Source organism: Bison bison, unplaced genomic scaffold, assembly GCF_000754665.1.
Source record: "Bison bison bison isolate TAMUID 2011002044 unplaced genomic scaffold, Bison_UMD1.0 scf7180017864063, whole genome shotgun sequence".
In the NCBI taxonomy this organism is placed as follows: Eukaryota; Metazoa; Chordata; class Mammalia; order Artiodactyla; family Bovidae; genus Bison; species Bison bison.
The window spans coordinates 4012143-4025205 of NW_011494635.1; the positions used below are offsets into that span (position 1 = coordinate 4012143).

General features: G+C 50.7%; 1 protein-coding gene across 1 annotated transcript in view; it reads left to right on the forward strand.

The window, feature by feature from the left end:
• SYNDIG1 (synapse differentiation inducing 1) overlaps positions 1-13063 on the forward strand; it is a 102127-nt gene that overhangs the window by 63476 nt on the left and 25588 nt on the right. The window contains exon 3 of the mRNA XM_010836355.1: positions 7206-7343. Within this exon, the coding sequence (XP_010834657.1) occupies positions 7206-7343 (138 nt within the window). The remainder of the gene's footprint in view (positions 1-7205; positions 7344-13063) is intronic.

A 13063-nucleotide genomic window follows, 5' to 3' on the forward strand; every position in this document is an offset into this window, starting at 1 on the left:
CAGCCACCCGTCGGCTCGGTGGCCGGGCTTTGTTCCAAGAGCCGCCTTGGGCTCCACGCGTCTCCGAGCTCCTGAGAGAGCAAGTGTGTGACACTGACACTAAGTGGCTTCTCTGCAGAAACACGAAAAGGACAAACTTGATGAAACGCCAAATCACAGTGTAAAATGAATTATTCATGTGTCATAAAAAGAGTGAATTCAATATTTTTTTCATTTCCCCCCCATAACTCTCACAGTGTTTCCATTAAAGTGTAATGAAAAAAGAGGGAAAAGTGAATGCAATGCCTAATCCCCAAAAGAAAAAATTCAATTTAAAGTATAATTTTTTTTCCTCCTAAAATGGCACGTGTGAGGGATTTTTTGACTTTTTATTTCCGAAATAATTTCAGACAGAAGAATTGCAAAAATGGTATGAAGAATCCCTATATGCTCGTCACCCGGTTTCCTTTGGTCTTAACCGTTTACCGTTGGGTACCTTACCGTTCTCTCAATGTGCATATGTTTTCCTGAGTTCTTTGCAAGAAAGTATCAGACAAGATGGCCTTTTACCCCTAAATGGGCGAGGTATGTTTTCTAAAAACAAGTGCAATTGTAACAGTCAGGAAATTAAAGTCATTCCAGTACTGTCATCTCATCTATAGACCTTATGTACATTTTTCCAGTTCTTTCAATACTGTTCTTATAGCAAAAGGGGAAAACAATCAGACCCAGTTCAGGACCCAATCTTGCATTTTCTTGCTCTTCTCTTTTTGTTGTTGTTGTTTAGTTGCTAAGTCGTGTCTGACTCTGCAATGCCATGGACTGGCTCCCCTCTCCATGGGATTCTCCAGGCAAGAATACTGAGTGCGTTGCCATTCCCTTCTCCAGGGCATCTTCCCAACCCAGGGATCCAAGCCACGTCTCCTCCTTGGCAGGCGGGTTCTTCACCACTGAGCCACCAGGGAGCCCTGAGGCTGTTCTCTGATCACAGCCCTCTATAATCTGGAACCTTTCTTCTGCCATCAGCTTCATGTTCTTGACATGTTTCGAGAGTCCAGGTCGGTTGTTTGTCAGGGGAGCCCTCCTTCTGGGTCATCTGGTGATTCCTGCTGGTTGGATTCAGGTGATGATGCTGTGGGCAGGGCCCCACGAGGAGACATCTGCCTCCACATGTCCTGTTACCAGCTTGGCATTTCCGTGGGACACCTGACAAGCAGTGATCCCATCCCCTTTTGCAAGTGGCATCTGCCAGGTGTCTCCCAGCCAAGCAGCATTTCTCTGGAATTAATAAACATCTTGTGAGGAGGTGCTATGCGAGGATGGAGCACCCCACTTAGTGCTAGCTGTTCACTTACTGGTTTTAACATTCTTTACAAGCTCCTAACCTCATGGCTCCTTTCGTATTCATTAGCTGGGCATTCATCCATGGGGTAGAGTTTTCCCTTCCCCCATATTTATTTATTTACACATTCATTGCTTCATACAGACTGGACCATTGATTGTTAGTTTATAGGTTCCTGTCCATCCTTACAGTGTTCATGGTGTGTTTATTCTCTTTGTTACAGATTAAACAGCAGGTGCCCCTTCTGGTTGGCTCTGTGTCCTTTTGACACAATTCATCATCTCTTACCCATTTTATCATCATTTCCTGTGCAGCGAGCTGTCCCAGCTCTGTTTTGGATTTGGCAGCCCTGACCCTGAAATCGGTCATTTCTTCAAAGTGCCCTGGTTCCACATATTGGAGAACCGTGTTTAGAAACCGATGTCTAGGTACTGGGTCTGCTCATCACCTGGAAGTGGGTGTGTTGTCCCAGGCCCTTTCCACAGACTGAGCTGGAAGAAACATGTAGCACATACATACACAAGCACATCTGTGTAACCATATGTGTACACAGTCCCTGTGTACACGGACATACTTGTTTTTGTAATCTGTTTATAGATAGATGGAAACTAACATCCTCAGTCTAATCCAGTCTGCTCACATCAGTATCACACACTCTTTTTTCAGCTGCTCTTTATCCCATGGGCTGGACGCCTCACCGTTTATGTAACCACTGTCCTTCGAATGAGCGTTTAGGTCATTCCCAATATTTTGCAATTACATACAAGGCTGCAATGAATAACCTTGAGCATGTGTATTTTTCTATTATTGGAGGTGAATCTTCAGGATAAATAACCTAGAAGTGAGATTATTGGGCCAAAATTCAGCACATATTTAATTGTGCTGCACATTAACAGATCTGCTTCCTAAGGTGGCACCAATTTGCATTCAGCCAGCCTGTGTCCCCACAGCCTAACAGACAGGATGGCTGGTTTAGGTAGAACACGGTATCTTCATGCGGTTTGGCTTCTCCTTTCTTCAAGCAAGGATGGACATCATTCCACTTGGATGAGACAAAACCATCAGAGCACCCAGGCCAGGAATTTCAGATGCTGACCCTGCACTCATGTGACTCTGAGAGTCAAGTCCTAGTTCAAACCAATCCCAACCCATGGTGCCAAAGCTGCCTTGGACTTTCCACCTGCAAAGAGTAGGGAACCCAGTGGGTAACATGTTATATCTCTCTGACAGGTGTAACATAAAGGGGAAGAATAAGATCTAAAAGGGATGAGCATTGCTTTATGCAATTACATGAAGCTCTTACGTGCAGAAAGTCACACACGAAGAAAATCACACTGGGCAGGAAGCTATGACAAACCTAGAGAGCATATTGTTTTTTACTTACAAAAATTATATTTATACATCTACTAGGTAAAGCAAATTACACCCATTTCAAAATACATATTTAAACACACATCTGAGTACCTTTCAAAAGGCAAGAAGTTTTTAAGAGAACTTCAGTTTAACAAACAAAGCTAAATGGGGAGAATTTAAGTTTGCACTTGACATAGTATTTAAACAAAACCAAAGGGCTAAAACTCAGTATTTAGACAAAGAATGCAGTTCACTAGTCACCAGGCAAAGAAAATGGCCCATAGCAGATGGCACACAGGATGTCCTCCAAAGAGACATCACTTTGCCAACAAAGGTCCATCTAGTCAAAGCTATGGTTTTTCCAGTAGTCATATATGGATGTGAGAGTTGGATCATAAAGAAGGCTGAGCATTGAAGAATTGATGCTTTTGAACTGTGGGCTGGAGAACTCTTGAGAGTCCCTTGGACTGCAAGGAGGTCAAACTGGCCAATCCTAAAGGAAATTAGTCCTGAATATTCATGGGACGGACTGATGCTGAAGCTGAAACTCCAATACTTTGGCCACCTGATCTGATTCACTGGAAAAGACCCTGATGCTGGGAAAGATCGAAGGCAGGAAAAAGGGGACAACAGAGGATGAGATGGTTGGATGGCATCACCGACTCGATGGACATGAGTTTGAGCAAGCTCCGGGAGATGGTGAAGGACAGAGAAATCTAGCATGCTGCAGTCCATGGGGTCGCAAAGAGTCAGACACGACTGAGTGACTGAATAACAGCAACAGTAGACTCGTGGGGCAGTGGTGCCATGCTGGTCAGCGTAGACCTGGGCACTGCGGCAGTCTTAACCCTCCGTGGCCTGGTGGGTCAGACCTGCGTCTCAAGGAGTTCCAGTGCTGTGCCGAGTTCTGATCTGCTCCACTGGCTGCTCCTTGGGCCCCCGATGCAGTGTCTCCAGGTGGACCGTATCCCACGTGCTCCATGTGAGGATGAAGGACGGGGGAGCCCCACCTGTCAGCACGTCTGCTCCTTTGTAAGTTTCATCACCAATAACCTTGCTTCTTGTAGGAAAAACTAGAAATGCAAAAAGAAAGAAAAAAAACCACTGATGTGCCCCCTCGTCTGGAAGCAGCTTAATTTCTGACATTTTGGAGGAAATATGACTTGTTCCACGTTCTACCTCTTTCTTTCCCTCGGTTATTACAAGCGTCTTTCCAGGGCAGTGACTAAGTACCTACATCACCATTTTCCATGACTGCGTAGAAAAGTCCACATGGAGTCCTCTGATTTTGCTGTTTTGAAGCAGTGCTGTCGGGAGCACCATGCAGACTTCACAGGAATTCCCGATTCCCAGTGTCTCCTGGCCTCTGCCTCCCAACCCAGGCCATGCAGAGATGCTCCCCCAAGCAGAGATGCTCCCCCCAGCAGAGATGCTTCTCCCCAGCAGAGAAGGCCAGGGGATGAGGGGGCAGTGGGGGCCCAGGGAGCTACTGTGGGGGTGAGGCCTTGAGAGAGATGAGTGACAAGGGGCGCAGCCCCCTGCACCCTTGCACCCTCGTGTCCATGCTCACAGGGCTGATACGTGTCCAGCCGGGCTCTGTGATTATCCTATGAAATCTTCCCAAGGAAGAAACCTCAGGGGCAGAGAACCAGCTCTCTGCATGGAGGTCACGGCTGAAGGCGGACTGCCTGGCCACGGGGAGGGGGTCCAGACCCGCTCTGCCCACTTGAAGCATCTGTTCCTCCAGCCACATGGACGGTGAACGCCTTTGGATGCTTGCATCCTGCCTTGCACATACTCTAATCTAATGACCAGTGAAGAAGATTTTCAGAAACAGTTGCTGTGTGTGGCTCGTGTCTTGGTGGTGGCAGTTGTGTGTTTTCTCTTCTTGGTTTGTGGGTGTCCCTGTCACCGCCCCAGACCCCCACCCCCGTCTGATGGCACAATGCCCAGGACCAATTGTATCTACAGCACTGCTGCTGATGGGAGGGAGAATGTACAGAGAGCTGGGCTGTTTTTGTCTGCCCTGTAATTTATCTGAGTTTTTAAAAACCAATTTTAATCAAAATTGACTAGTTGTTTTGATGCCATGTAGCCACAACTTTGTAGTTTACAGAAGTGGCTCCCTTATACTCTAAATAAAACTCTGGGAAGATTTTGAGGGGTGACCCTTTACATGGTCTTGTCATCAGAAGCTGTTTCCAGAGAGGGGAGTTGAGGCCCGGGCATCTCTGTGGGGTCTGTGGTCACAGCTTGCATTGCACTACTCTTTGATTGGAGGACTTCCCACTGACCCCTCTGGCCGCCGGCCTCCCCATCACCACCGTGAAACTGAGCAGTCAAGAAGTGGTCATCAGAATCCCAGGGCGGAAGGGTGTGGAGAAGACACCCCAGCTTCAGACAAGAAGCCACTGAGGCCAGTAGGGTTGGCAGATGACCAGACACTGCTGTTCAGACAGTGGAGAGCACAGAGGTCCAGGGTGACCTGGCCAGCTGGCCAGTTCTGTTGTTTAGGGACATTGTAACCTCCCAGAGGCCAGGGTGTCTTTTGCCAAATAGAAATAACCAGAAAAATAGCCACAGCTGCTATTTCCAGAGCTGCTGTGAGAATCCAGCCAGCCCACATATTTAAACTCATAGTAAACTAAAACAAAACCTAAAACCTCCAGGGAAGCCCAAAGCCTGAACAAGTACCCACAATCAGAGATGTCACGCAGGCACCAGGATTCCCACCTGCATAGACTGACCTGTCACGTGACGCGCATCCTCTCTGGATCTGTCCTTCGGCCCCATCCTCTGTGTCTCTCCTTGGCCCTCAGGTCCTGCCGACTGTGGGATCCCTTCCCCAGACCCCATGCAGAGGCCCATCAAGGGCAGCGTGGCAGTTCCAGCCCAGTGCTGAGGTTCCTGGAGACCCCACCTGGCCTCCTCATCCCGGATGGAGGGTTCTGGCCTCCCTGCAGGGGGGCACATGTGCGTCTGCCCACAGCCCTCAGTCCCAGACCCCGCCACATGTGACGCCTCCGTGGGGCTGCTGGTTCCACCTCTGCAGGAGTGAGGATGGGTGTCCCCCCTTCCCTTTATTCTTTGGGAGGCGATGCTACAGAGGAAAGACAGGAGCTCTGCAAACCTGGCCCAGCAGAGGGGAAAGGGAGGGGTACTGGGGATCCGAGGTGTGTGTGTGTGTGCATCTGGATGTGTGTCTGGGTGTGTTTGTGTATGTATGCATGCGTCTGTGTGTATCTGTATGTATCTGCGTGTGTTTGTGTGTCTGTAACCGTGCGTATGTATTCGTGTGTGTGTGCATGTATCTGTGTGTGTGTGTGCATGTGCATGTGTCTGTGTCTGTATGTGTCTGCGTGTATGTCTGTCTATGTGTGTGTGTGTAACTGTGTGTGTCTCTGTGTGTTCAGATGTGTGTTTGTGTGTGTGCATGTGTCTGTGTGTGTCTGTGTGTGTCTGTGTGTTTGCATGTGTAACTGTGTGTGTGTGCATGTGTCTGTGTGTATCTGTGTCTTTGTCTACATGTATGTGGGTAACTGTGTGTCTGTGTGTATCTGTGTCTTTGTCTACATGTATGTGGGTAACTGTGTGTCTGTGTGTGTCTCTGTGTGTTTAGATGTGTGTGTGTGCATGTGTCTTTGTATATCTTTATGTGTCTGTATGTGTGTCTGTGTGTGTAACTGTGTGTATGTATGTGTGTGTCTGTGTCTGTATGTGTCTGTGTGTGTCTCTGTGTTCAGATGTGTGTGTGCATGTGTCTGTGTGTATGTTTGTGTGTCTGTGTGTGTAACTGTGTGCATGTGTTTGTGTGTGTTTGGATGTGTGTTTGTGTGTGTGCTTGTGTCTGTGTATATCTCTGTGTGTGTTTGTGTCTATGTGTGTGTTTGTGTGTCTGTGTGTGCACATGTGTCTGTATGCGTGGAGGGCAGCTGGGTGCTGGGTGGACAATGTGTCACCCGCTCCCACCCTGGGGGCCCGAGAGAAGGTCAGTCCTTGCTCGGGGTGAGCCCCTCCCGGTGTGCCTGTTTCCCCCCCAGACAAGACACAAACAGTGCAGCAGGAAGCTTCCTACACAGGTGCAGTGGAGGCTCCGATTTGCAGTTTTATGTGCGTTTGATTAACCAAAACAGGAGGGACACCGGGGCTCAAGACCAGGCCCACGACATCCTTATTTAGGTCACAGTCTAAGGAAAGAAGGCATTCAAGGCAGTGTCCTGGCCCCAACACCAGTCCTGCCTCGTCCTGAAACCAGGTTGATGTCCTAGAACGAGGAGTGGACTCCACACCCCGCCTGTGTGCTCCCCCCAGCCCCAGTCTCCAGTGGACACCCCGCTGTCCACACCCCATCCCAGAGGTCCACTGGGCTGTGGGTTTAATCTCCCTGGAACAGCCCAGAGCCCATCCTTGGGTCTTTCTCTTCCTACGGGGGATGGCACTTGCCGGGCAGGCTTGCTGGGCCTGACCCCCACGTCAGTGATGGTGGGAGACCCATGCTGACCCTCGTCCTCCCGTCCGTCTCTCCCGGCAGAGTGACTACTCCAGCGACACGGAGAGCGAGGACAACTTCCTCGTGATGCCCCCGCGGGACCACCTGGGCCTCAGCGTCTTCTCCATGCTCTGCTGCTTCTGGCCGCTGGGCATCGCCGCCTTCTACCTGTCCCACGAGGTAAGGCCTCCCGTCGGCCACACGTATGCAGCCAGTGCGCCCAGGCTGGCGAGGACGGGGTGGGGTTGCTGCGGGGGAAACCTGGTCTCAGGGGCCCAGCCTCACCCCAGCAGACCCGGGCGCATCCTCAGAGGGCGGCCGGCGGGGAAGCGGCAGGTTGGGATCCGGGCCTCCGAGCAGACACTCGTGGGGTGCCAGCAGGACCGACCCTATGTTGGGAGAGTCCGTTGGAGCACTGGAACAGAGGCAAAGTGGGTTCTGTTTTCTCTGTGAAAGGCTCACACATAAAATAGAGTCCCGTGGCATGGTGCCTGTGCACGCATCCCAAACAGCCTGTCTCGGCCAGTAACTGGGCCCTCTGTCCAGTGGCAAGGCTCTAAGAGAGTCAGTTCCTGGCCCTTTTTCATGGCCAACCTTCTCCTTGTGCCTTCATGGAGCCCAGGTTTTAAATACTTCCTCTGTGTTCCTGTCACTCAGAAACTATCTATATTCCCATTCTTATTAATCAAAGGAAGACATGTACTTGTCAATTAAAGAGGGAGTTTCAGCCTCACGCGTTATCCCCACCAGATGGGGAGAAAGGCAGCCCCTTCTGTTGCTCCAGAGCCCACAGCGTCCTCAGGGCACCTGGGGCTCCCTCTCCAGTGTCCGTGGCTCTGAGGCCGTCCACCCAGGCCTTATGCTGGAAACGTTCATTCCTCTTGCTTTGAGAAGGACCCTGGCCTCTCACTGCTTCTTGCCGTTGTCTGTCCCAATTCAGTGTGTTGGGTGAGAGTGCCTTTGTGTGCTCCTGTGTCCCCTACCCCGCTTCCCTGATCCTACAAGGAGTGAGGAGGGAGAAGAGAATCCACTAGTGGCCCCCAAGGGCAGCCCCTCTTTGCAAGGAAACCAAGAGGCCCCAGAGGCCCTTCCAGGGGAGCGTGGTGCGGCCGCTGCTCCGAGATCTTGGTCGCAGAGGATGGACGGATGTTGGGAAGGGTGATGGAGCCGTCCTACTTGGCCAGAGTTGTGCCCAGTGGTTGTTCCACATCCAGCTTTGGCCTGGAGGGTCTGTCTGAGCATCTCTTTGGTGAGTTGGTTCTACACACGCCAGAGGCCCCTACTCTGGGGTACAAAAACCCAGGCTGTAGAACTAGACTCCCGGCCATCAGGGGCCTGGGGGTGGTGAGTGGAGTGAGTCTGGCAGCTCCTGGGCCCAAGCAGTGGCCATGGGTGCTGCGTGCACCCAGGATTGGGACACACAGTGGGACCTGGACAAAGGCACGTGGGCAGATGGGGCCTCCAGAAGACCTCAGGCTCAGAGCCCACCACTCCGTGTCAGTAGCACCCTGATCCTGTGTTCCTGCATTACAAACAGGCAAGAGGGTTCCACCAGGTGAAGGAAGGTCCAGGAGAGTGGAGCCAAGGGAAGCCAGGTGTGACGTCAGCGCCCTCTGCATCCAGTCCTGACACATCCAGGCCAGCCTCCTGTCCTGGCCTGCTGACTCACCCTATTTCCTGCAGAGGGTGCCCTCCACACTAGAGCTGTGTTTTAATTGTCAAATTGTAGAATGGGACCAATATTTTTACTCTGCAAGTGAACATTGGTGTCACCTGCTAGCAGGGGCTGGGTGAGCCCTGGGTAAGCAGAGGTAGGGTCCAGGACAGATCGCCTGCAGACCAGGTCGTTCCTGATCTCGGCTTCTCTCGGACCCTGGGGGAGGCCTGTCTCTGGAGCAGGGCAAGGCAGGCATAGCATCTTTGTCTGAAAGATGGTAAATACAACAAAAATCCAGCCACAATTGTGGAGACTGGCATTAGATCCTTCTTCTCAAGTTGGGAAGATCTCCTGGAGAAGGAAATGGCACCCCACTCCAGTACTCTTGCCTGGAGAATCACATGGACAGAGGAGCCTAGTAGGCTACAGTCCGTGGGGTCGCAAAGAGTCAGACACGACTGAGTGACTTCACTTTCACTTTCTCAGAGAGTAATGTTATCCTTCACACCTTAAGAACCTCCTAGACCCGGGCCTGACCAGTCAGGATGTTTAATACCTTCAGTGGAAAGGATTCTGATCATTTATTCACAGCAAATGTGCTGCCCACATTCTTGGAGTGAAGAGCAAGTGTTTGGAGGCCTGAGGGATTGTCTTCACTCTTGGAATAAGAGGAGGGGCTCCGAGGTCCCCCGCTCTCAGCCCCTCTTCTCTTTGTGCTGTGAGCGTGGATTGCCCCTCAAGGAACATGGTTCCATGGGAGCTTGTGGCTGAGACCCAGGCACTGCGGGCCCGGGAGGCAGGCAGCCCCAGGCACCCAGCGCTACAGCCCAGCCCTGAGGCCCCGGGCCTTCTGTCCCTAACTCTAAAGCCCTACTGCAGACACTGGAAATGGGAATTGTCAGCACACACCTGAGTCCCCAGGTGAAGGGGCAGCTGGACGGAGATGTGGGGTCTTTTCTCCAACAGATTTTATGATTTGATAAATGCCATAAGAAGCAGTAGCAGCAGTCAAAGTATCAGTGAGGTGGGCAGCGTCTGCACCTGCCAGGTCCTGGTCCAGGTTAAACACCCTACACCTGCCTTCTCGGGCAGTCCTGGCCAACAGTGTTGACAGCCTCAGCTGGGTTAGAAAGTCGTGTTGTCTGGCTCCACCGACCTGCTCCATCAGAGCCACCAGGGTGGGGTGTGGAGCCTGCATTTGAACAAGCCTCCCTCGCTCCTGATGCTGCTATAGTCTGAGCTGTTGCACACGCATGTTCTCTCGGGAAGTCCGTGACAGGGCACTGCCCTCACATCGCTTGGTGGCTATGGGATCAGGGAGGGTGATGGCATCCCAAGGCAAGACCTGGCTGGCAGTGGTCCTGGCCCAGAGCCACACCCGGAAGAGGCAGCGAATTGGAACTGACAGTGTGGAGGACTCGGCGTGGAGGCCCAAGTGTAGTATCTGTCCACAACTTCATTTGCTCCAGTGCTAATCATTTGATCCAGCCCCCAGCGTAGGCACCAAGGAGAGAGGAGAATGTTATGTGTAGTTTTGGTGGGTTCACCAAGGAACCGATGCTCTGAGTGATGTTGAGGGTGGAGAGGAACCCAAATTTGCTGAGCGATGCTAGGACCTAGTTGATGTGCTCACTTTGTCTTATTTAATCTTTGCAATGAGTCTGAAAGCTGGGAATTTATTATCCCCATTTTATAGGTGAAAAAGCTGAAGTTTCAAGGGATTAAATAATTTCCTGAAATCAGAGATGTAGCAAGTATGGTACATGATGCATATATCAATGTTTCTAACCCTCAAAATCAAATTTCCTGCAATATAACTTTTTAAGACTTTTTTATTTTATTTTTTGGCCATGAGACATGCGGGTTACCCAGCCAGGGATGAAACCCACACCCCTGAAGTAGAAGCGCAGAGTCTTAACCACTGGACCACCAGGGAAGTCCCCTCCTTCCCCTACCGCAGTATAACTTTGACTTTTATCTGCAAACAAAAAATAAAAGCACAGTTCTCATGTCTAAATCCATTGTCCCCACTTGCTTAGAGTGTGTTACAGTGAGGAAAAGAACCCTTCTAGAAGGGACTGGGCGTTTACCTAGGTGCCTTCACCTGTGTGGCAGGTTCGAGCTTGAGACTGGAGCTGGAAGACCCTTCCATCCCCCCACCACCCAGAGGCCCTGAGTCTGGAGCCAAGGGAAGCCTGAGGGCTCCGTGCGCTGTGTCTGCCTCAGGCATTGTCTACACTGAGCATCTATCATGTCCTGATTTCATTTCATTTCACAAAATGTTTCTTTCCTTTATTATCTGCACTATTATAACAATAATTAAATGAGAAAAGGGAATTAAGAGCCAGATTATGAATTTTATGAATAGCACCAGTGCTTAAAAGTACTATTTAATATTTCATAAAGAATCTGTAGCTGTCTTCCGCAGAAGACTTGTTGCATCAGCAGAAGCAGAAATCTGTATTTCTCTCTTCCCTTAATTACTTATGCAGAGAATGTGTTCCTCTTACAACAGGAATATTTTTAATTAGCAAACTGAAGGCTTGATTGAGGAACTTAGATTATCTGTCATCTGAGTTCCCATTCCTTCCGGCACCAATTGGAACTCGTCCTGGCTCTTCGGGCGAGTGGTCAAGTGCACTGGGACATACAGAACAAAGCCCATCAGAGCCTCATTCAGACTCAGAGAAGTGGCACCGCCATGTGAATAACGGGTGGAAAGCCCCAGGCCCGGCCCTTCGAGGGGCTCGCATGTGTGTCTGATACAAACACATGCACACCCATTTTTCTGTTTGGTCGTTTCCTAAAGATGAACCTCGTGGCTTACAAATATGGTGTCTCCTGAGGGTGTCCAGACACAACCAGGAGGAGTATGCCATGACAAAGATCAAGTCAAGCCACCAAATACTCTGGGCACACGCCCTACTCAGGTCTGTGGGAGCCAACACAAACCCCCCACCTCGGGCCCCCTGGAGGCAGTGCCATCCTCTGAGCTACCCACAAGGAGAGGCTTCCATCAGTCATAGACTGAGGGCGCCCCACTGGAGGAAGCCACAAAGACAGAGGTGATTTGAGGGACCCGGGAGGGCAGGGCAGGGCCCAAGAGCCCTGAACACATACTGCAGTCGGTCTGTTAACTGAGGGTTTTTGAACACACGCTGCAGTCGGTCTGTTAACTGAGGGTTTTAAACCAAAGGATAAAGATGGGAAATAAAACAGGTGTCAGAGGGCACCACCCAGAAGCAAAATGCTCTGGAATAGTCAACTCAGAGCAGAAAATCCTTCCACAAGAAAGCGAGCAGATGTGTCAGGCACTGTGGGCCTCTGTGGGTTTCTGCTTTGCACCCTGGGGGTCGCTGGAGACAGATGGAGGGAGACGGGGCCTTTCACCTCCCTCCACCCCCGCATCAGCCAGGAGCTTGGTTCCAGCAGAGTCTTGACTGGCAGATGCCGCAGGCGTTTTGAGGGGCTGTCACCTGTCCATCTCTAGCCATTCATCTCACCAGAGGGACCAGCATTTCCACGCTCTCCCAGCTAAACCCTGTCACAAACAAGGACAGGTTTTTGAAATGCTCTTGTTTGTTCAAAGCTGTGTGCTTGGAACAGGTGCATCACGTAAAACTGGACCCTTATGTCCTCCCTGCACTGAGTGCTGTGGTTTATTATCATCCACAGGTCTGGAGTTAATGCTTTATGTATGTCACCATGTCCCTTTTTTTGTCCTCAAGTTCGTTATTCCCAAATGCCTTCTGATTTATAGGAAGTTGAGTACCGCCGGTGACTGCATTGGTAAGTTCTAGCAGACTCGGAATTAGCACAAGACCCGGTTTCATATATGAGAGTCCCAGGTCCTCTAACAGAGCTACCGTCTGGTTCAGCAAGGCAACAAAGCACTGGTAACTAAATACTAAAGCCATGAACCCTCTAGAGTCACAGGGAAGGACCTGGCAAGACCCCCTTCCAGTCTCAACAGGTGTGGAGAAGCAGGAGTGACCAGACCACCTGGGAAGGAAGGCAGAAGGGGTGGGAAGGATTTGGACAGACCAACCTCTTCCCCTCAACCACCAAGGTTATGGTAAAGGAACTACTGGGGCTGCAGGAGTCCCACCAGGCCCGGGATTGGTGTTGACTTTGCAGAAGTGGAGTGAAAACATGGCTAGAAAGATAGCCTAATATATCAGACGGATATATTTTAACCTGTATCTCCCCCTCCACCCCTCCTCCCATCCACCCCTCCACCCCT